Source organism: Culicoides brevitarsis, chromosome 1 (assembly GCF_036172545.1).
Source record: "Culicoides brevitarsis isolate CSIRO-B50_1 chromosome 1, AGI_CSIRO_Cbre_v1, whole genome shotgun sequence".
Classification (NCBI taxonomy): Eukaryota; Metazoa; Arthropoda; class Insecta; order Diptera; family Ceratopogonidae; genus Culicoides; species Culicoides brevitarsis.
The window spans coordinates 30169086-30193744 of record NC_087085.1 but is presented as its reverse complement, the minus strand read 5'-3'; the positions used below and the strand labels follow the sequence as shown (position 1 = coordinate 30193744).

Here is a 24659-nt window from a genome sequence, read left to right as displayed (position 1 = left end):
TTACTGATAATTTTAATTAAGTCTCCGTGTTCCTTTGCTGTCACAATTATAGGAGAAAATTTCATGTAGCTGATTATTATCGTTGATCCTCTTACTTATTTCATTGTCTACACGCGTAAAACAGTAAATAACGTGAACTTATTTTGTATTCGTGGGTTCTTTAATGTACTTTTTTTGAAACCGCATTTTGGTAATTAATTACACGAAAAAAAGTGGTTTAAGAAATCTTGTTGTCTGTCCGTAGTTTACTGTTTTTTTAATAAAAATTCACTATTACCAATAATGAAGTTTACAAAAAATGTTCTTCAATATCAAAGAAAATTATCCTGTAAGAAAGTTTGTAAGAATTATGTTACCTGTTAACGTTAACGGCGTTATGAAAAAAAGGAAACTAATCATGGGAACTCGTGTTTTACAGTTTTTTTTTATTGGAACATCAAAATTAATATTCATTCCTTTTATATCCGTCAAGTGGAATAACGTGGATAAAAAAATAATATAATTCAGGTACAACATTTAATTGTTCAAATCAAAGCTCTTGTTCTCAACATTTTGGTGTCCCGAGTGAGGATCGAACTCACGGCCTTTAAACTAAGTTAACAACTTTGACGTAAAATCAAGAGGAATTTTCGACTAAAGAATTTGGATCTATAATCTATATTCAGACTGTATTTAGTTTATTAATTCGAAGAGAAGGTTTTTTCAAACTAACTAAAACTAAAGTTATTAAACTGATGCGACTTGAATTGTCGATATAAATGAAATGAAGTTTCAAAAAAAAAAAAAGAATTCAATAAAGTTGACCAGATACCAAGAAATTGTTGATTGAAAAGAAGGATAGCCCACAGATGCAAACAAAGAAGAAAGCTTGCAAGCAGAATGCACTAAGAAAACTTAGCGACTCTTCTTCCTATACCATGGCAGTTCACAGGAACATCTCAAGAATCGGAAATCAACTGAAACTAAAGCTTAAAAGTTTTCGAATTCTTTCAATCCTACTTTAAGCGATATACTTAAAACTATACTAGCCCCAAATTAAACCAATTGAAGTTAATTACATGAAACCTTTCTCCCTCACTCAAAATCTGTCTAGCGTTATTGTAAATTTTTTACCATAGACAACAAAGTAACAAAGGCTTCCCAATCTTTTTTCTAAGTCAGTTCGGATGGTACATCATCATTTTATCTTAAAAATGAAATCGAAAACCAACCATGAAAGCTAAAAGGTTTTCTCATTTACCCATATAGTTATTTTGAGATCGACGTTAACTCAATTCAAAGAGTATTAAAATACAGAAGAACTGAAACGCGCTTAAGTAATTTGCTTAATGAAAACTTTTTGTTTAGTGTTTAAATAGACGAACAACTTGTACATGGCTGCTGCGCTGGTTGTCTCCTAATTTTTTGCATGGGGAGTAATTATATTCTCTTTTTTTCTAAATTTTTTGGTTTGTAAGCGGGAGCAAATTACGAAAAAAAAAAGGTAAATTAAAATAACTTTGCATAATTATATCTGCCTACATGTCGAATTTTCTGCTTTTATAAAAAAAAGGTCTTAAAGTTTGTACATCAAAAAAATCTGCAAAAAGTGAATGACTTCAACAGCAAGGAAGTCAATGTCCGATTAATAAATAAACATTTTCTCCCTCATATATTTTATATTTATTTCATCTGAAGTTGAGTTAGATGAACGAGTTGGGAGACAACAACACGGCCTCAAGTTGCTCAAGTAAAAGCAATTACATTTATTGTAGGAATAAATTTCAACATAATCAGAGAATTTATTCAATCTTGTTATTTTTTTTTTTTTTTTGCTTTTTTTCCTCTCAAGAGTGGGAGGATGAAGTTCTGGCTGATGTGCCGTGCATAATTCATGCAAACGACAATGGAACAGAAAAATGTCTCTGATCACAATTACTCCCTCACACACAAAATCGCTTTAAATCCGCACATAAACAACGGCGGCAGAAGATACAATCATCGAAGAAACGGGATAAAAATAGACATAAGCTTGGATCAAGTTTAACTCCCGACGAAGAAGTTCGTTGCTTGCCTGAATAAATAATCTTGCGATATTATTGAGATGAATGGCGTCGTCATAGCTCCTCGCATATCAAAATTTTGAAGTTGTTCTCTCTTCCACTCCCCCTCCGAAAAATATGCATATTTGTGTTTATAAACCATAAATTGCTGGAATGTTGAATAAACATTTCCACACTCGACGCTCAAAATATTCGCAATATCATACATTTTACATTATTAATCAACTCACAAGTGTTGCGAACAACAACAACAACCAGCCAGCCAGCCAGCGAGTGCAGTAAAATGCAATTTTTATGTACATTGCCTAAGTTTTTGCGAGGCTTCTATTCTAATAATTTATTATTATAAAAATTTTCATGTACATCGAATCATAAATCACATACACACATTCGACCCATTTTCTTCGTCGTCGCCACTTTGTACGTACGTTTAAATTTAGATTAATTTTTGCTGTCACACAGCTCTTTGTTACAGACTTTGACACACGTACGCGACGATGACGACAATGAAGAAAATTTTTGATTGATTGATGTGTGATGCGAATTTTTTTTCGCACGTAAAAGTTTTATGACGTTATGAATGTAATTAAACTATATTCCGTTTTTAATTTTGAAACTTTATTAGTGGGAAAACTTTTTTTTTTTTGCTCTTCATTTCGCACTCGGGATGAAACGAAATTTGAATGATGAAGAGAATTTGCGGTGCAAATAAAATAAAATTAATGCAAATAGCTTTAGATTTTTTTTATCGTTTGTTATTGTTATAAAATTGTAGATTTTGCTGGTGTTTGACGGATGAACGTGATTTTAGTTCGAAAAGATTTTTTTAAAAATAAATTCAAAATAAAATTAGCCGTGATAATTCTTTGAAACTGCAAAAGTATTTTTATCGAATTATTTAAATTTTTTAAACGAATTTAAATGTTTTTAAAAATAATATTTTATAAAATTGGACTATTTTGATTTAAGATTTTTTTTGTAAATTGTATTTTTAGTTCTATAAGATTTCAATAATTTTTTATTATTTTTTTCTTTAAATAAAAAATTAGAAAATTGCATTATGATATAAAGTATTTCTTTTATTTTCAAATAATTTTTAATTAAAATATTTTTTTATATTTTCAATCGATTTTCTCTTAATTTTTTATATTTTTTAAATATATTTTTATACAAAATAATTAATTTTAATTTTTTTAAAAAATCCTTTAGAGTTTTTCTTGGAAAAAAATATATTTTGTAAATAATTATTTAATAAATTTTTAATTTTATTTAATTTTAATTTTCATTTTATTTTTTTAATTTTATTTTATTTATTATAATCATTTTTTATAAACTCTATTCAAATATTTTTGTAAAAAAAATGTTTTATAATATAAAAAAATTAAATTGAAAATTCATATTAAATTTTATATTATAAATATGTTATTATATGTACTTTTTTATATTTTTTTGCGTACTCTGCAATTTCTTTTGATGTTTGACTCTTAAAAAAAACAACTGCTTTTTCCATAATTAACCTGAACATTTTATAAACACAACTTTTAGTACTCACACATCAAAGCGGAAATTAATTTTTATTGCTTTTAATTAAATTGTTAACCAAAACCATATAAAGGTCCTTGAAAAAACATAAAGAGAAAAATGCAGCTGAGTACATTAATTGCATTTTTTTATAACAAAAACTTGATTTTCATGAAAAAAAAAACAAATTTCGCAGAATTCATTAACTTCAAAATAAATTAATATTCTACGGAACTACTTTTTAATTCCGATTTCTCGCTTTCATTCAAAAAAAGTTAAAAGCGCATATTTTTAAATTAAAAATCTTTTGAGAATCAGTCATTATGAAAAAATATGTCGTTTTGACCAAAGGAACAAAGTAACCAGCTCAGAAATACCAAGCAAAAAAAAAATATAAAATAAATACAAAACTCTAGCCACTGAGTTTTTTTTTTATATAAATCCACTGAAAAGTTGTCAACTCTGGAAATTTTTCTCATTTTTTTCCTTCTTTTTCTGGTTTTATGATATTTTTTTTGTTTAAATAGAGGAAAAAAAAATTTCGTTGCAAAACACAAATAAATTATGCAAAATATGCGTTTCATTCTTTGTTTTTTTTTCTCTGTTGTTGTTGACTTTTCTCCAGTTTTTATTTATCCGCATGGAAAGGATTTTGCATTCATTTGCGGAAAATAATATTATTTATCACTAAAAGGTAGGCCAGCTCCATTTTTTAAATTTTATTATATTTTTTATATTGTTTTAGTACTTACCATAAGACCTTGTTCCAAGTATCCTGTTCGCAATTGCACGACCACGTCAAACACAAAGACACAATCGCTGATGCTATCGCAAACCAGCCAAAAGGTGGTCGCTTTTTCCTGCCATTTTTGTATCAGAATTGTTGTTGTTCGGTTGGGATGAGAAAAGTTGAAGAAGATGCAGAAAAAAAATGCAAAGAGAAAAAAAATATTTAAATTAAAATTAATGGTATTCTTGTCACATCCACAATATCAAGTATGAATCATTAGTATTCCAGTGTAGAAAATATGAGATATAAAAAATGGAAATGAAGAGGTCAGACGACGAATCTCTTTTGTTCGTGCGAGGAAAAAGAAGAGACGAAGAAAAAAAATTATGAACGATGTGGCGATGGATCATTCATCCATGAGATGTTAGAAGGTGAGGAGATGATAATAATGAGAGACAGATGATGCACTGATTGTCGTGCAGGACAAAAAAAAATAACGGAGAAGTAAAAAATTATCTCTAGGCAGCCGTTGTCTTCCAACAATTTTAAATTTAAATTGAATTAAAAAGTTTAGCCTGCTTTTAATGATCGTTGTCGTTCTTCGTAATTTTTTTAAATGAATTTACAAGACTTAAGGGTTATTCTTTAATTTTCTGATTGTCTTCAAGGAATTTATTTAAAAAAAAATTAAAGTCAACTCTTAGTTAACCCATAATTGAATAAGGAATAATTTTAAAACAATATATATTTTATAAAAATAAAAAAAAAATGTTTAAAAACTCAAAAATATATTAATTTAATTTTAATTTATAATAATTAATTAAATTTAAATTATTTTTAATTTTAACTTTTAATTTAATTTATTTTTATTCAATTTAATTTTTTTTATTTAAAAATTTTAAATTGAAAAAACCTTTAAAAATCATTTTATTTTATGAAGTTAAATAGTTTTAAAAAAATAGATAAGGCCGCTCCAAATTTTTTTTGAACTTTTTGTCCCATGCCCCATTTCAAAAGTCGAAAATCCAATGGGGCAAAATAAAAAAAAAAAGTTGAAAATATCATCAAAATTGACCGTTTTTTGGTCTTTTTCATAGTTTTTCAAGAATTTTTCAAAAAAATTTAATTTTTAGATTTTTTGTATTGAAAAACGAAATTTAACAAGAATTTTCTTCTCTAAAAATTTTTTCAAAAAAATTATTTTTCAAAATTTTTGACAGTTTTTTTTATGAAATTTTTAACTTAAAACACTCTTATACAGTGGCGGATCCAGGAGCAAATTTACGGGGGGCGATTTCATACAAAATCCAAAATTTTCATAATTTTTTTCTCATATTTTTGACATTTGTATGGGATTTTAGGCTATTACGGGGGGGCGAATGCCTCGCCGCCCCCCCCCTGGATCCGCCCTTGCTCTTATATCAATTTTAAATTATCAAACATCAATATAGACCAAGAAAACAACTAAAATATAAATTAATGATCAAAAATTGTTTGAATTTTCTCATTTTGAATGAAAAAGTATTTTAATTTTTTTTTTTATTTTTTTGCCCCCCCCCCCCCCCATTTTGAAAAATAGTTTTTGGGACAAAAAGTTCGAAAAAAATTTGGAGCGGCCTAAAGAAAATTAAAAAAAAAAATATATATTCAAGAAATAAAAATAAAAAAAATTAAATATTAGAATTTTGGTAAAAAAAATAATGAAAATTCATTAAAAATATTCAAAAATAAATTAAAATATTTTGGTTATTAATTTAAATAGTAAAATAATTATTTTTCTTTTTTTTCGCTATTTTAAAATTTTTGGAAAATTTTAATGCTTTAAAAATTTGAAATAAAAGATAACTTTTAAATTTTAAAATTATAAAAAATAAAATCTGTGGAAAAAAATATGCTTCAATTTTAATTAAAAAAGTTGAAAAAAAATTTTTTTTTTCTTAATTTAAACATAAATTTTTATTTGTTGAAAAAATACGCTCAAGACTGATAAAAATTTAAGACTTGTAAATTTTGTCCCTCCCATTATTCGTTATCTAGTGTGAATTTTATAAAATAACATATTCCCACATAAATGGAGAAAGAGACAAAATAAGACCAAGTTTAAACTTTATGTGGTTCGATATCTCCCGTGTTGGTTGGCAGTCGACAATTTCAGTAGTAGTTGATAGTTGTCGTGCAATTTGTAAGGTTAAAGGTAATTCAAGTCAGCCAACAACAAAAAAATATCTGAGCGCATTTTTCACGTACAAAAAGACAACCACGTAACACGAATTTGTCAAAAAAAGTTTTAAAATAAAAAAAAAGTTTTCTTGTTGCAAAAAGTAAGTAAGCTGCTGATATGGGAATTGTAAAACACTGTGGTATTTAATATAATTGAAAATTATTTTCATCATCGCCTTGTGTGCGATCAACATTTTTATTTTTACATTGCACGCGACGATGTCGTAAAAAATTTTGTCGAGTATCAATTTTAATTTACCTGAAGTTCGGGAAAACTTTGTCGTACAATTAGCACCCATAAATTATATAAGACACATATCGTGAGCAACATAAGCCAGTAAAAGTAGAAATTTTCGTCGGGATTAACGACAGTTTTGGGGGCTTTTAGGCGGCGGCGTCTCCGCGAATTTTTCTCATGGTCGTTAATGGCACCTTCGGAACCTGTATCTTCGACTGTTTCCTGTTTTAATGAAAAAAGTTATTTTTATTAGTCAAAAGGCTTTTTTTTTTACATTTTTTTTAAACAGAAAAAAAATCAAAACAATTTTTATTTTTAAAATTTAAAAAAAAAATTGGCCCTCTGGTGGTGAGAATTATTATTAAAATATAAATTTGTGTATTTTAAAATTTTTTCTTTATTTGAAATTAATTAATGAAAATTAGATAAAAAATTATTTTTGAGATAAAAATCAAATAAAAAACAAATTTTCTTAAAAAATCGATCAAAAAGTACAAATTAAATTAAAAATTCGTAAATGTCAATTCAAAAAGTGACCGTTAAAAATTATAAAGTTACTTTTCTTTAATTCTGATAGATGAAGATAATTTAAAATTAATGAAAGAAATTGTCAATAATCACTTAAAAATTGTCATTAATCAAGATTTTAAACTTAGACATCTCAAAATAATTTCTTATTACAAAAAGTTTTAGCAAAATTAAAATTACTCACCTGTGTTTCCGGTATTTGTCGCGTTGAAAATCGCTTAAGAAAGGAATCTTCTCGCTTGAGGGGCGGTTTCTTGCTTTGTATTGCCGATGATATTTGTACTGTGGTTCTCAGTTTCATCCATCGCTGATTGGATTTCGTTCTGTTGTTCAAAGAATAAAAACAAAAAAAAAAAATATCCAGTTACAACAATTGCTCATTCAATTCAATTTCAAGTCTAAGTCATAAAAGTTATATAAAGTGTATAGTGTACAAAAATTCAGGAAAAAAAAACGTTTACAACAAAAACATAATTTCCCAAGCTACGAAGTAAGTTTTCGAGTTTTGTATGTTATTTTGTTCAGTTTTAATAACAGTGACAGCAAACACGTTTGTTCAAGAGTGAGGAGAGTGAGAGAGAGAGATAGTTTAAATAGTTTAGTGACACACAATGTCAAGAATTAGATGAGGAGACGCAAAACAATTAAAACTAGCAGTTGCTCTAAAAAGTTGTTATCTATGTGATACTTTCTAAAAATTAATTATCATTCATCGCTAAAAAATGCTTTTAAATAGGGGAGAGTGGGAAAAAGACACAAGATAAAGTTTTCGTTATTTCGAAAAGTCATTCGAAAGACTCACATACACTCACTCGGAATGCTACGTGCTTAGGTCGTGCTACTGAAACGAAAGAGAGCAAAAGGTTGCAACTCATCATTTTATTACTGTCTACGAGTCACACACATGCGAATCCACTCTAAAATACGACAAATTAATATAAATCATGGTGATGATGATAATGGTGCTGCTATGTTGCAAAGTAATGCTCTATTATCGTCTAGAATTTCTCTAAAACCTAATAATCTAACCGGATTATTGATGGCTCTATTCTAAATATTTACTTTGGGTCTCTATGCTCCGAAACAAATATAAATTACAAAAGGATAAACAATTTAATAACTTAATAAATAATTTTGTGTGTGATGAATTTATTGATCTAATTTTGTGAAATAGTTTGACACTTTTAAGTAGATTTGTAGACGACACTAAAACATCGAAATCCAATTTAAATTCTCTCGTTGTTTCTCGTTTCAGTTGCTGCCTGTTTATAATTCTGTTGCTCAATCTGTTTGGTATTGCAGAAGCATCGAGACTAACTGAGGAGGATTTTGTTAAATAAAATGTCATGTAAGTATCTGTATGAATATTTTATTGTAAATATTACATTTTTGAATGCGAAATATGTACATGAAATTGTTCATATAGAAGAGTTTAAAATATTTTTCCTATTTCAGCTTTGAGTGATTTTTGAATAAATTTACATTTTATATACTTCAAGACTTAGATTTTAAGTTTATTTTGTGATAAATCGAATTTTGATTTAGTCTTCTATGAATTTTAATTTAAAATTTTACATTTTTGGTAGTTTGTAATATTTGACCTTCATTTGACCTTTGTCATTTTTTCCTTAAAACTCTAAGAGTTAGGGCTGTTTTTAGGAAATTTAGTTGATGGAACGTTAAAATAAGGAAAATTCAGTCAGTATAAGGTTTTTACCTCAATCAAGTTACATTTTTTTTACATCTTTATAAAGAAATTTTTGGCAAACAAAATTTGCCGAAGAATTTTGTTTAATAAAACAATTGGTTTGGTTGCCATAAGGATTGTTTGTATCCATTAATAAAATATTTGTAAGCAAAAAAGTTTTCAAGGAGAACATTCTTCATATCTTTTGAAATTTCTTGGAACCACAAGAAACTCTTACAAGAAAAACGAGAGTTGTTAAAGAAAAAAGCTATGCAAGTTAATAGACTGAAGCAAAAAAAAAGTTTAAATTGAAGTTTAATATTTTGTCAATTTGCTATTTTTTTATTACACATTTTATTTTATTATAAACATTTAAAAAAAATCACTCTTGAAGTTGCTTAACAGCTTTGGCTAAAATTTATTTTATTTTTTTAAATTATTTATTTGAATTAATGAAACTTTTTTTAAGTCATTTTTTTAGTCCTTTTGACTTAACCTTAAGATTTATTAAAGAATCAATAAATTTTGACCTTACACTGACCTTCAATTCAAAAATTTAACTGTTTTCGATAATTTAATTAAAATCAATGCTTTCATAAATAAATGTTTTATTTAAAATTAATCTACCAAACATGAAAGAAAAATAAATTGCTCTTAATTAATATCTCGCCCATATTTTTGTAAAATAGGATGTCACTGCCGAATTTTATGAGTATTTGATCTATTTTCGAGTAAAATTTTCCACGAAATTCCTGAATTTGCGTCAAATTATGAACGTTGAATATTTTCATGTCATCCGAAATACAATGCAGTAATTTTCAATAATAATGGACCTCTTTTGAATAGAGTCCCTTCGATGTTCAATATTCAGTACAAATATCCTCTTTGTTACAAATTCCGTGAAAATAATTCCATTACATTCGCTCGACACCACTGATTTTGATGCATTCCACTCGACTAAACATGAGACGATTTCCCACTCATTCTCTCCCGTTTTCACTGAATACATCTGTTTACTTTAGTTTGTTCTGATTTGAGAATGAAATGTAAAAGTGAATGTAATAGACGTGGATGTGTTTGAATAACATTTTTGCCTGTCTGTTTAAACTCAGCCACACAGACAAACATACAGGGAACTTTTGAAAATTTATTTGAAAATTGCGCCATGAATCAACTTTTGTTTTCCTTTTTCATAAACAATAATCACGATTTGATGTTTTGTTTGTTCCTTCTAAATTATATTTACTTTAAGGAACAATTGAACGCGCTTTTCAACAATAGATGAAAATTAAGGAAAAAAAATGTCACAAAAAAAATTGTTTGTCCTAAAAATTTATACACAAGTTCACGACCAATTTAACTAAATCTTTTATCGCAACTTATAAAAAAAGTTTCCTTTAAAGTATCAAATTCTTGAAATGTTTTAAAAGAAAAGTTATGAAAACAAGAAGAAAATTCTTGACCCAATTAAGATTTTCTTTCAGGTGAAATAACAAACAAAAAAAATCATAAAGTTTTTAAAGATTAAATTTCAGGAAATGTTTTTATTAAAGAAAAAAGTTAATGATAATAAATAAATAAAAATTGAGATAAGGCCGGTACAATTTTAAAAAATGTTATATTTCTAGAATTGCTACTAGTTGATTTAAAAATTTATTAATTTTATTTTTTTTTTATTTTAGGAAGAAGTATTATCAACTTTAAAATAAATTTAATGACAGTAAAAAGCTCAGAATATTAAAAAAATTCAATGACTGTTGAGAAATCAAAATATTAGCATTTAAAAGAAATATTATAGAGCCAAAAATCGACCAATATTAAATTTCATTCAAAAAGTGCAACTAAAACTTGCTCTTTTTCAAAGTGCTCTATATTAATTTACAATTGCAATTTGTTTGCGATATGGAGTATTAATTAACTAAAGTACCAGCTATAACAGAAGAATCAGCAGTTAGAAGTGAATTGAAAAGCAAAGATGTTCGTATACTGCAAACCTTAAACAAATATGATATTGATCCTCGGAAGTATGTTATGTTAGTATCATAAGTTGAACTAAACTAGCATAACAAACACCTTTACACCTGATGAATGGAACTGCTTTTCGATCAACATTAGATGATCAACATTAGATATTATCTATTGATTGGACTGGATTGATGGATTGATAAAACTAATTTAATGAACGTCTGGCAAGCAAATCAAAACATGCATTCAATGTGAACACAGAATTTCTTCCTATGGCCCAGTGTAAGAGATATTTCCAATGGAAAAGCCAATGCATAAGTATCAGATCATTTTAAAATAGGTTCTGTATTTTATTCTTTATAAAAAAAAGTAGGTATGAAGAATAACAATTGAAGATTACATATTAGCTTTTAAAATTTAAAAACATGATATTACAATTTTTTTAATAGAAAAAAATATTTCTAAATTATTTGTTTTTTTTTTCAAACTCATAATTTGTCTGACAATATTTTAATAGTTTACTCGCTAATTCAAAAATACTAATAATTTTGTGAAATGAAACAATTCAGATAGTTGTACCGACCTAACAACGGAAATTGTTACTTATAAAAAAAATATTTCCCTCAATCAAGATGAGAATCTTCAACATCAACTTGATGAAATAAAAGAATGCTTCATAAAATATTAAATTACAATAAATTTAAGAAAAAGAAAATTAAATTTTTAACACAAAATTAGCGGAAATTTAAGAAATGACTGCTTCTCTTAAAAACCGTCAAAAAATAAAAGAAACAAAATACTCGACCGATTAAAACATTAAATTTCTTCGTCATGAAATACAATTAAATCATTATTATGAATTGCCTCACAAGTTGTTTCTGTCAGAAAAATGTTGCTCGATAAAGTTTTTCCTTTCATTTAATCGTTTCCATCGCACTTCCGTGAAGAATCAAGTAGCAACTTCCTCACACCTGACGCACTAAAAATTCTCATTTCACATGAAAAACAGCAGAAATGTGACAGTGTCTAGTCGCTAAACGTTACGCTGACACACAGAGAAAAAAAGTTAAAGAGTAACATCAGCGGAGAGTCATTAGAAGTCTCATTAAGAAATTATAACAAGGTGCAAAGTGTCTCATCGGCAAATACACACAGCATAACTTTTCTTGCCGGCACAACGTTAAACTTTTAAATGAAATCTCTCATGAATTATTGAAATGACTTTTTAAGAGTACCATCGCTTAATGGCACCATCCATATCGCACGCGGAAATGACTTTTCACAGAATGAAAGACAGGAGAAGCAAAAAAAAAACGAGAGATGGGAATTAGCACATTTCAACATATTATAACTTTTACTGTTCACATTTTATTGGCTCACAAAAAATTATATTTATTGGTGAAAAAAATGATTTTGCACTTAAATTTTATTCGAACGCGCGTTTCTCGAATTCCCAATCGAGAGACAGAGCACGAAAAAAAAGCAAACAAAGAAAATCGTGATCGATCGATAAAGTTTATAATAATAATAATAACACTTTAACACCCAATAAAAGTTGCCTTGTAATAAAAATAGCTAATAATACGCCGCGTCATCCACTCGCAACGTGTTCATGTGTGATGAAGTGCGATGGAAAAACGAGGAAAAGTATAAACAATAATTTAACACTAGCTTAACGTTTTATTTTTCTCGCATGCACGTCTCGCACTTGAGAGCGCGCAATGAAGTGCAAAGAGCTCCCACAATAATAAATCGCATTTGTAACTCTGAAATAAATGTAACGTCGCTTCATTCATCATCGCAACGAGAAAATTTCCTCTTGTCTGAACGGCTTCACATTTATTTAGAAAAATACTCGAATTGCGAATGATGCAGAAGAGAGGAAAATGCGAAAAAGTCTTTTCAAGTAAATGCTTATCAGTTTTATTTTTTTGCTTTTTATTCATGACTGTCTTCTTTGTAGGAACGAAAAAAAAGCGTAAGGGAAAATTAAGTTGTTCAGTGAAATGAATTTTCAAATCTGAATTTCCCTGAATTTGTTTGGCTCATGTCGCTTCACACAAGAAGAAATTTATGTAACGAAAGTAATAACATTAAACTTTTTTTCTCATTTTATTTAAAGGATGATAGTAAAAGTTACTTTGATGGATCGAATGAAATTGCAACAATTTTATAGAGTGTTCATGTGATAAATTATGAGAGTTGTTGTTCATATGAAGGAACGTTCATGTTGAGATTTTAACGCAAATGGAGATGAGTTATCGGAAAATGGCAGACAAAAGGATTTTATTTTGATTAAAGTTTCAATAAAATAGTTTTAACGATTTATTCAGAAAAAATTGTTTTAAATTGAAAGTTTTATTAAATTTTCAACTTTTATGAAATTTTATATTGAAAATTATTTAGAAGGATTTTTTTTTAATTTAAAAAAGAAAAATAAATAAATTGATAAATAAGTTAAATTTAATTTTTTAACTCAATTTTAATTAAAAAAAAAAAAAAAATAAAAAAATCCTTAATAATTTAATTTAATAAATAATTAAAAATTAAAAAAATTTAAACTTCAAAAATAATTTTTTTAATTAAAAAATAATTTTTTTAATTAAAAAAAAACAAAATCACATTAAAAAATTATAACAAAAAAAATTTAAAAAATTGTACTTAAAAATCAAAAAATAAACTAAAATTACCAGAAAAATAATGAATTTAAAAATTAAAAAATTTTTTTAATTTAAAAAAAAAAAAAATTTAAAATTAAAAAATCAAAATATTTTTAAAATAATCATAAAATATTCTTAATTATTCTTAACTTTTGAACATTTCTTTGTAAAATTAATTTCCATAATTTAAAATTCATTAAATTATTGTAATCTAGCCAACATGAAATTTCCTATAATTTTCCGTTCACTTTATGTCATGCGTCAATACAACTAAATGCTTTGAATAATTTTTTTTGCTTGATTCCCCTTGATTTAATTTCAAAAGGCATCATGTGCCAGATGATAGCAACTAACTAACTGACTAACTAGATGACGAGGATTCTCTTGCAATTCATAACCATCCATTGTTCATCGTGACGTAACAATGTGAAGATCCTTCTACGAACTCGACTCTTTTAATTAACATAATTAATCAAATTGAGCATAATAGTAACTCATTTTTCTGTAAATCTCTTTCGTTTTTTTTTCTTTCAATTGCTCACTTTCGCTACCTTTTGTCTTTTTTTTCGCTACTTGACTGCTTGCGAATGGAATTAATTTTTTTATTCAATTTTTATTTATGAATTAAAGAGTAAAAAAAACTAATTTTTTTTTTCTCGGTAAAAAAATGAATTTTTCTAGCTAGACGAGGATGTTACATGATTCGGAAAAGCAATAAAAATTTTATGCAACAACTGTCTTGTCCTTGTCTCGTTTTCATTGCGACGCGCGTTCATGTTCCGTTCTCTCATTAATGTTCGTCGCACTAGCAGCAGCAGCAACGATTGAGTGCGGAAACTTCTTATTATTACATATCAAGACTGAGATTGGGTTTATTAGAGCATGATGGCATAAGGAGACGAAGAACAAGGCAGAGGACGCAGCAAAAAAAGATATAAATAAGCGATATTAAGTTTGATGAGATTTTTATTGCGTGCCACAACCCACGACCATCGTAAAAATTTGTGTATGACATCCTAATTTTGTTACTTTTTTCTATGTAAAAAATCCATGTTTCGCAAAAATATCTACGGAACACGCTCGAGACATGAAAATTAACTAGATTAGTTACCAACAATTTAAAAAAAATGTAGATTGGGGCAAAATTTTTAAAAATGCATTGGGTGCTAAGTCAAAATGTGTATTGGGTCAAAATTTCGAAATTCGTATGGGGACAAAATTAAAGAATGTGCATTGGGGTAAAGTTTCAGAATGTCAATTTTGATAGATTTAACATTCTGATACTTTGCCCCAATTCACATTTTTTGATTTTGTCCCAATACGCATTTTGAAATTTTGACCCAATGCACATTTTAAAATAGCACCCAATGCAAATTCTAAACTTTTTCCCAATGTACATTTTTTTTATGGTTGGTACTAAATTTAGTTAATTTTCATGTCTCGCAAATATTTCAGCTTGCGAAACATGGATTTTTCACTCTTGCTTCGGTTATGTGAGAATTTAAGTGCCTCTCCAGTAGTTGTCGTTCAAGCACCCTCCAATGGCGGAAATTCAAGTGTAGATTTCGGAGCTCTTCTCATGAATGAGTAAGAATGGTCTTAATGGTGCTCTCTCTATTTTTCGTTCTAATGAAATCACGTACAAACACTCTCATTCTTCATCCGAAATCCGGTTAAATCTCGGTCTGCGAATGTTTTTTGGTGAGACAGAAATTAACTTATAAAAGAAAGAAAATCATTTTCCTCTAACAAGGCACGAACTACGACACATCTAAGAAATTACAAGAAAATTAAAAGACACACACACGTCATTGTCTCTAAAAGACAAACAAACCAAACGAAACGAAAAGAAAATCCAAATTTCTAATTATCTAAATGAGGTTTTAGTGCAGCGCATCACGTTTCAACGCACACAACTTCAAAAGAACACAAACAAAACTACCGAACGAGTGACATCTTCATTGCCAAACTAAAACACACATTCAATCATCTAAGATATGTAAAAGTATTTAAGTGAGGGTGGGGCGATGAGTGAAAATGTTTTATGTTACATTTTTAATAATTTTCTTTTAATTTTAATATTATTCCTTTTTAATACGGAATTTTACTTTAATTTTTGAAAATCAGAAGTTTAAAATTTATTCTGTTAAAAATTTATAAATTTTTAGAAAAATGATCAAGAGAAAAATATTTTAAGAAAAATTAGAACAAATTTAGTAAAAATTATTTTAATAAAAAAAAGTTTATTAAATATTTTTTTTAATTAATTAAAAATATTTATTTAAAAAATTTACAAAATTTTTTCTATTTTTTTTATACTTCCTTTTAAAAAAATATTTTCTCTTTCTTCTTATCTTTAAATATATAACATAAAATTATTTTTAAAATATTGAACTTTAAATTTTTTTAAAAGTTAAAAATTTATTTAATGAGAAAATAATTTATTATAAAAAAATAAAATTATTTTATAAATTAAATTTAATTATTTTAATTATTTTATAGAAAAATATGCAATAAAATTAGCCTTTTGAAAATTAAAAAATCTTTTAAGAAGCTTAATTGAATTAGTTTTTATAAATTTCCACAAATTTTCAGAAATTTTAGTTTGTCTTTAATTTTATTTAAACTGTTAATTTTATTTAAAAGAACTTATAGCTTTTACTTATTTTTTTTATTTTTAATAAAAAATTTCTGCAATCGATTCATTTTTTTTTTAAAGAACTTATAGCTTTTACTTTTTTTTTTATTTTTAATAAAAAATTTCTGCAATCGATTCATTTTTTTTTAATATTATTTTTTTTTTCAAAAATCTACAAAAAAATTTTTTTTTTTGCAAAATGCTTAAAACATTTTTTTAAATATGTTTTTTTGTTTTAATCAAATTTCTTAACATTTGAAAAAAATTATTTAATTATTTAAATTTATTAAATAAATTTTTAACTTTTAAAAATATTTAAAATTTAATATTTTCAAAATAATTTTTTAAAAAAATTTAATTAAAGATAAGAAGAAAGAAAAATAATTTTTTTTTTAAAAATAGAAAAAATTTTGTAAATTTTTTAATTTAATTTTTAAATTTTAGAGGACATGATTTTAGTTAATTTATAGAACTTTTATTGAAAAATGAAAATTTTTAGAAAAAAATTAATTATGACAAAAAATGAAACATTTTCGCTCATTGCCTTTGCCTCAAAAAGTTTTAATAATAAATAGAGAAAGGTAGTTACAATTTTTTTTCTTGCATTTCATGTTAGACGTTTAGTTATATAAAACTATGATATTAAAGTAAACACAATACAAAAGTAGTAAATTCCAATATATATGTGAAGAACGTTAGACACAACAGCACACACAAGAGAGTGAGACAGAATGCAAGAAGAGTTTCTAAATTAAATATCCTCCCTTTTTATTTTGCGCAGGGAACAGTAATAGGCGACGACGGCCCTCAATGCGCGCCAACTTTGTGCCCCGCCGCGCTTAGTCTCGTTTTCGTTCTCTCCGTCGTCGTTGTCGGCGTCTTCAGCGTTTGCGTCTCGGGGGGTCTCATCATCCTCAACATCCACACTTCCACAACCGCCAAAGCGTCGTCGTGTTCGCTTTCCGTCGCCCTTTCGGAAGCCGCACTTTTCGTCGTGCTTGGCCGAGAAAGGCGCATCGAGCGATTGCGAGGCACGTTTCAAATGTTTACACTGACAACACCGATGTTTCTCGTGTTCTGGTTGGCGATGTTCTGGGTGCTGTTTATGTTTCGCATGGCAATGATGATGATGATGATGTGGTGCTTTTGCCAAATAAGTATCAAAGCTTTCTGATGCAGATGGCACGATGCTTACAATGGATTCATATTTTACTAAACTATTACAACAGCTAAATCATAGAGTGGGGCAAAATTGCAAATGCCAAAAAAAAAAAATGGAAAAATAAAAATCGAGGATGAAAACGCAGCAAAAAATATTGAAAAAAAAATCTAAAAATTTGGCGGTAAATTTTTACAGCGGCAGCACAAGCATAAAAAGTACTCTAAGTAGAGGTACAATATGCATGATTTTTTTATATTTTTTTTTGTGCATGAATAATCTAAAAAAATGTTCGCTCTTCTATTTTCCATTTCATCAAATGCCTACAATTTATGTACAAGAATTGAATTTTTTATTTGCATCATGCATTTAGTTTTTGCAAAGCGCTTCTAATGAAGCTCTAATTTCTATTTGTTTAAATGTAAAAGCATGTGAATCCAGAGAATGAAAAAAAATAGAAGAGATAGAGAGAGAAAACTAATTAATTATTTAATCAAAAAACTTGTGCTTGTTAATAGAGTGCTTAGTTCCTTGCAATTATCAGAAGTTTTTGACGAGCTTAGAGATTTTTTTTAAATTTAATTACTTTTTGTTTAAAAATTTTTTAAATTAAGAAAAAAATTAATTTGTTTTTTTTTTTAAATTTGAGTCGATTTTTGACCAAATAAAAAAATAAATTTAAAAAAATTAAGGAAAATTCAAAACTTGAATCAAAATTAATTAATTAAAAAGTTTTATAAAAATAAATTTAATAAAATAAAAAAAAATTAAAAAAAAAAACAATTTTTAAATGGGGGAAAAAAAAAGTTTTTTTTAAATTTTTTTGAGAATGAATTTTTTATGTCAAATTTCGTTTTTCAGTACAAAAATTCTTAAAAATCGAAGTTATTTTAAAAAAAATTTGAAAATTTCTTGTAAATTTTGAAAAAAGGCCAAAAAAAATATGAAAAACTTTAAAAAAAAATTTTCGGCTTAAATAAAAATAAAAAAAAACAATATTAAAGTAAAAAAATTTGGAAAATTTTTTTTTTAATTTTTATAAAATTAAAAAAAAATAATAAATAAATTATAAATTAATAAAAATATCGAATAAATTTTGTTAAAATCAAAAATCATAAAATATTTAAAAGAAAACAATTTTCTTTAAAGAATACGTCAAAAAAAAATAATAAAAAAAAAATTAATAAAATTAAAAGAAAAAAAAATAAATAAATTTTAATAAATTAAAAAAAAATATTATTGGTAAAAAAACTAAAAATAAACCTTAAAAATTTTGAACAAATATTGTTTAAATAAACATTAAAAAATTTAAACAGATTTCAATTTTTTTTATTATACCTAATTTTCTTTTGAGAAAAAATAAAATTTTAATTAATATTGATAAAGAATTTAAAAAAAATAGTTAAAAATTAAAAAATAAATAAATTAAAATTTGTAAAAATTTAAAAAATATAAAAACTAATTTAAATTTTCTAATAATTATTTTTTTTTGCTTGCGAAAATATTACACATTTTGTATAAATTAATTTTAAAATTACAAATATTTCCAAAATATTTCACAAAAAATTAAATATTTTTTAAATTAAAAAAATAAAATAATTTTGTTAATGCTTCTTTAAACCCTTGAAAAATTTGGAAATTAAATAAATAAAATAAAGGAAATTCAAAATCAATTTAATTAATTTGAGTCACTTTAAGCTCGTCAAAAACTCCAGTTCGTGCCATTAATCTATAAATAAATTTTATTTTTATTGCATGATTTTATTTATTTTTTTTTTCAAATAGCAAAACAAATCTACGTTCGGAAAAAAAACGGATTCACAATAAAAATTCAATCACTTCTTGATAACTTCATTTATTTATTTTTATTTTTTTTTCGTAACATTATAAATCATTAAATGGCAGACGTGTCAGAGAGATAGAGAGAGGGAATTACAGAATGTGAGTGAAGCGGCTTTACTCTATTTGTCATTCGACTGACTCTCTAATTAAAATGTGAATTGCACTGCGAATGCGACAGACAAGCAAATTAATTATACAATGTGTCAATATATATTTGCATGTTCTGTGTTTTTTTGTAATTTATTTCTTCATCACGCTTTTAGTATTTACATTTCCGAGTCGAGACAAAAAAAAACACGAGACTAATTACAGGTGAGTTTTTATGTGACTTACCGCGTGCCTCCGGGACTTTTGCAATCCGACGATTGGTTGGTTGAGTCTTCTTCTTCTTCGCGCGATGTCGCAAGCGAGCCCGTATTTGTGCCTGGCGATAAAACGGTCTCTGTGGGACTGAGAAGGTTCGAGATGCCGCCTGGTTGTGTGCCAGTTGCCAAGGTTCCCGTGCCGGGACCAGTTGTCATCTGTGTTTGTTGTGTAAGTGATGTCGAAGTTGAGGGTGGGTCCATCTAGAGAAATACGGGCGAAAAAAAGGGAATATTTAATCTGGCGTTTTATTCAAATGATATTCAAAAAAAAAGAGAAGGAAAGATAGACAGATGACGTCGCTAAGAAAAATAAAGCGGCACGACAAAATTCAGTCAAAAGGGACCGCAAAAAGACACGCCGCATAAATCAAGCAGATTTTGCGAGGAATAAAATAAAGTCGCGTGTGAATTTGCCGACTTTATAAAATAGCGATATCATCTGAATAAATTTAACACTAAATATATTTTTTGTCACTTTAACATGGTTTGCTTGAGAGGAAGAGATGAGATATGAAAACGCACAGAGAAGATTTTTTTTCAAGTGCTTTATATTTTTTTTTGTGTAAAAATTAAAAAAAAAATTAAAAATATCTTTGTTTAGCGTTTAAAAACATAGAAAAATAAACAAAAAATTTCAGAAAATAAAAAAAATATTTTTTTAACCTTAATTTTTTAATTTGAACTTTTTAAATAGTAAATTATATTTTTTCTTTAAAAAATATATTAAATAAAATTGTAGGTACGTCGAATATTTTTAATTATTTAATAGAATTAATTTTGAAATAAAAAAATTAAAATAAAATATTAATTAAATTAATGTAATTTTTTAAAAAATATTTTTTAAAGTTATTTAATTTAGAAATTATTTTTTTCTTTAAAAAAATTAATTAAAATTTTACCTTAAATAAATATATTTTTTGTAATTTTTTTTATTATTTTTTTTTTAAATAAAATTTTAATTTAATTTAAATGTCAAAAATTATTAAATTTAATCATATGAAACACTCTTGTTTTTTAATTTTAATTAAGGTAATTAATTAATTTAATATAAAAATTTAAAAAAGAAATAAAATAAAAATTTTTAAATTTAATTTAAAAAAAAATAAAAATATTGATCAAATTAATTTTTTATTGTTATTTTTTATTTATATTTATTTTATTTATTTATTTCGAATATTTTATTTTAAAATTTTAATTTCATATTATGTTCATATTAAAATATATTTTCATATAATTTATATTTTTAAATTGCCTCACGATTTTTTTTTAATATTTTTCTTAAAACTCGAGGCTACATAATTTTTCTTCTCTGTGGAAATTCATATCTTTGTAAAAAAAAACTTCCTTTTAAGCAACCATTTTCTATTCTATAACTCGCTAGATGTTAATGGAAACAAAATTTGTACATTTTAACACGTAAGTGAAGAGACATAAAAGTGAATAATGACACATAGAAGGTGTTTGCTTGTATTTATGTAGTGATAAAAAAAAACATAGTGTGAAAAAAAAATTTGAAACATAAAAAAAAAACTTCATACAGGTTTGGTCTGAACTCATCTTTACTCGTCTCGCATGCATTTTTCATGGAAAATTAAACACACACAAACACATCTCGTAAATGAGGAAGTCATCAAGCCAATTTTGCAAAATGACTCAGCTAGCAGAAAAAACTAAAAGACAGAGGAAATAAACAAAAATTATAAAAGGAATGACACAAAACACGTAAATTATTGTCATTCTTTTCCTTTTTTTTTTATTTTTTTTCAACACTTTTTTTCCTCTTTGTAAACATTTCAGGACAACGAGCAACGACAAAGTTGACGTGATGCAAGTAAATATTTCACTTATTATTCATAATGTTTACTGTTTCACTTCTTTTTTTGTTGTTGTCATGAAAAGCAATTTTTGCTCTTTTGTAAGCCTCACTTGCATACAGGAAAAAGGCACGTTTTGTGGTTTCTGTCTTTTTCATTAAAAAGTTTCTTGGAAAAGAATCATAGGGACATGGTTTGACAAGGTCCACACAAAATATTTGGAGACGAAACTATTCTAGTTATGTGAGTTGGTTCAAGTTCAACAACAACATCAAAAAAAACGACAGTAACCAAAAAATGTTGATTCAAGGACAAAAACTCGGTCATGCTTGTGAATCAATTTCATCGAGCCGACATGCAGCTACCTAACCTAGGGACCTATGCTTTACACCATTTTTGGGTGAAAATTTGTCCTGTGAATTGAAAAATTGTGAATTTAACACTTGAAGAGGTGAAATTAATCTTGAGAGGTCTTCAATTAATTCTTTGAGGTCATAAAATAACTTAATGAGGTTTTCAATTAATTTTTGAGGTCTTAAAATAATTCTTTGAGGTCTTGAATTAATTCTTTGAGGTCTTGAAATAATTTCTTGATGTCTTGAATAAATTCTTTGAGGTCTTAAAATAATTCCTTGAGGTCTTAAAATAATTCTTTGAGGTCTTAAAATAATTCCTTGAGGTCTTGAATTAATTCTTTGAGGTCTTAAAATAATTCCTTGAGGTCTTGAATTAATTCTTTGAGGTCTTAAAATAATTCCATGAGGTCTTGAATTAATTCTTTGAGGTCTTAAAATAATTCCTTGAGGTCTTAAAATAATTCCTTGAGGTCTTAAAATAATTCTTTGAGGTCTTAAAATAATTCCTTGAGGTCTTGAAATAATTCCTTGAGGTCTTGAATTAATTCTTTGAGGTCTTAAAATAATTCTTTGAGGTCTTAAAATAATTCCTTGAGGTCTTGAATAAATTCTTTGAGGTCTTAAAATAATTCTTTGAGGTCTTAAAATAATTCTTTGAGGTCTTAAAATAATTCCTTGAGGTCTTAAAATAATTCTTTGAGGTCTTAAAATAATTCCTTGAGGTCTTGAATTAATTCTTTGAGGTCTTAAAATAATTCTTTTAGGTCTTAAAATAATTCTATGAGGTCTTAAAATAATTCCTTGAGGTCTTGAATTAATTCTTTGAGGTCTTAAAATAATTCCTTAAGGTCTTAAATAATTACTTGAGGTCTTAAAATAATTACATGTAATTCCAAAAATTAAAATAATCTCTCAATTGTCTAAATTCACTTCTTTTTCAATCCACAGGACGTTTTTCCTACTATTCGTTTTTCGGGAGTAATGGATGCATTTACCAATTTTTCATCACTCTCATTCGCCGTGTGTGTAACTACCGTTACTTGTTCGTGCTCAACTTGCTCGACTGTGAGCAAATCGAGGTAGTTATCGATTGCCCCATATTTCAAGTATGGCAGATGATGCTTCCTTTGATAAATCTCCAAAAATGAACGCGAACTTTTTTTTGTACGAATTTTCATTAAAATGAGAGAGAGAAAGAGAAAAAATAATGAAATTCAAAACTCATTGAATATTTGGGATGGGCGACTTTATTCAAGCGGAATCTATTACCTGCTCGCATTGTTATCGGAGGTCAAGAGGGACTCGCTTTGATTTTCACTTGGCTTCGAAAATTTTTCACCCATTTTTTTGTTTTTTTACGTTTTTTTAGTTGCTGAACTGTGAAAATATTTTTTTTTTCGATTAAATTTTTGTGTCATGTGATGAATGTGCGTGGTAATTAAATGTTTGTGGTTTTAATTGGAAAATAATTTGCTTTTGTTTGTTTAAATAAATGTTGCAACTAATTTGTGTACAAAAATCAATAAATAATTGACTATTTGAGATAAATGCTCTAAATTGTTGTGTGTTTTTGTTTTTTGGTGCAGATAAATCGACATGACGCCCACCAATCAAGCATTTTCGTCCTCTTTGCTGTTGTTTTCAATTTAAAAGTCAAATTTTGGGACTTTTGAAAAGGAAGGTGGAGACGACCGGTTAAAGATTTTTTTTTGTTCCGTAGCAAGACAAGGGTTGCAACCCGACCGATTTTTTTGTATGTCAAAAACACAAAAAATTTGCTGAATTAAAGGCAAAATAAAAGTGAAACATTTTGATAAATGGATTGGATCTGTGGAAGGCGTGCATTTTTTATTTATACGCAAATTCGTTGAACTCAATTCTTTTTGATCATGATTTTTTTTTAAAAAAAGCAAAAAAGATTGAGAAAGGTGAGACAGTCTGTAGGCATGAGTGAATATAAATTAATCATGTAATTTATTTAATTAATTTAAATATATTTTACAAGTTTGAAAATTCTTGTAATTTTTTTTATATTTTTTCACATTTTTATTAATTTATATTATTTAATTAAATTTTATTATACAGCACATTGGTCAATTAAAAAAAATTAAATGCATTTTTACACATTTTTTAAAAAATATTTTCTTTAATTATTATTTTTCATAAATATTACATTATTATAATAAAAAATTAATTTCAAAAAATTTTTTGGTTAATTATTTTTTTATAAATAAATTAAATTTTTATTTCAAATCAATTAAATTTTAAAATATTTAATTAAATTAATAATTAATTATTATTTTTAAATAATTAATTTTTTAATTAAATTTTTAAAAAATAAGAATAATTAAATCTTGGAAAATCTAAGGAAAAAAAGTTAATTTAAAAGTTTAATTTATTAAAAAAAAATAATTTTAAAAATATTTAAACTTTTTTTCATAGATTTTCCAAGATTTAAATTATTTTTATTTTTTATAATTAAATTTTTAATTAAAAAAAATGATATATTAAAAAAATGAATTGTTAATTTAATTAATTTTTTCAAAACTCTAATTGATTTGAAATAAAAAATTAATTTATTTAAAAAAAAATAATTAACCGAAAAATTTATTGAAATTAATTATTTATGATAATGTAACGTTTATGAAAAATAATTAAAGAAAATATTAAAAAAAACGCATAAAAAATTTTTAAAACATATTTTTCGTTTTTTTCATGTTTGTTTCAAATTTTGGCAACAATTAAATTAAATTTTAAGCTCTTTTTACTGAATGATTTTAAATGACCTTATTTGAGTTCAAATAATTTTGTCTTCTAAATTCCATCAAAAAATCACATAAAATAACGCAAGAACCATTCAATTATATCTTTTATTTATAACTTAATTAAAATAC

The 24659-nt window shown here is 26.1% G+C and overlaps 1 protein-coding gene across 1 annotated transcript in view; it reads right to left on the bottom strand.

Annotated features, from left to right (window-relative positions):
- The window catches only part of LOC134837609 (uncharacterized), a 110959-nt gene that overhangs the window by 26575 nt on the left and 59725 nt on the right, over positions 1–24659 (bottom strand). The window contains exons 4-7 of the mRNA XM_063852992.1: positions 19564–19796; positions 7464–7602; positions 6773–6973; positions 4316–4423 (exon numbers count right to left, since the gene is read on the bottom strand). Coding sequence (XP_063709062.1) covers positions 4316–4423; positions 6773–6973; positions 7464–7602; positions 19564–19796 — 681 coding nt within the window. The remainder of the gene's footprint in view (positions 1–4315; positions 4424–6772; positions 6974–7463; positions 7603–19563; positions 19797–24659) is intronic.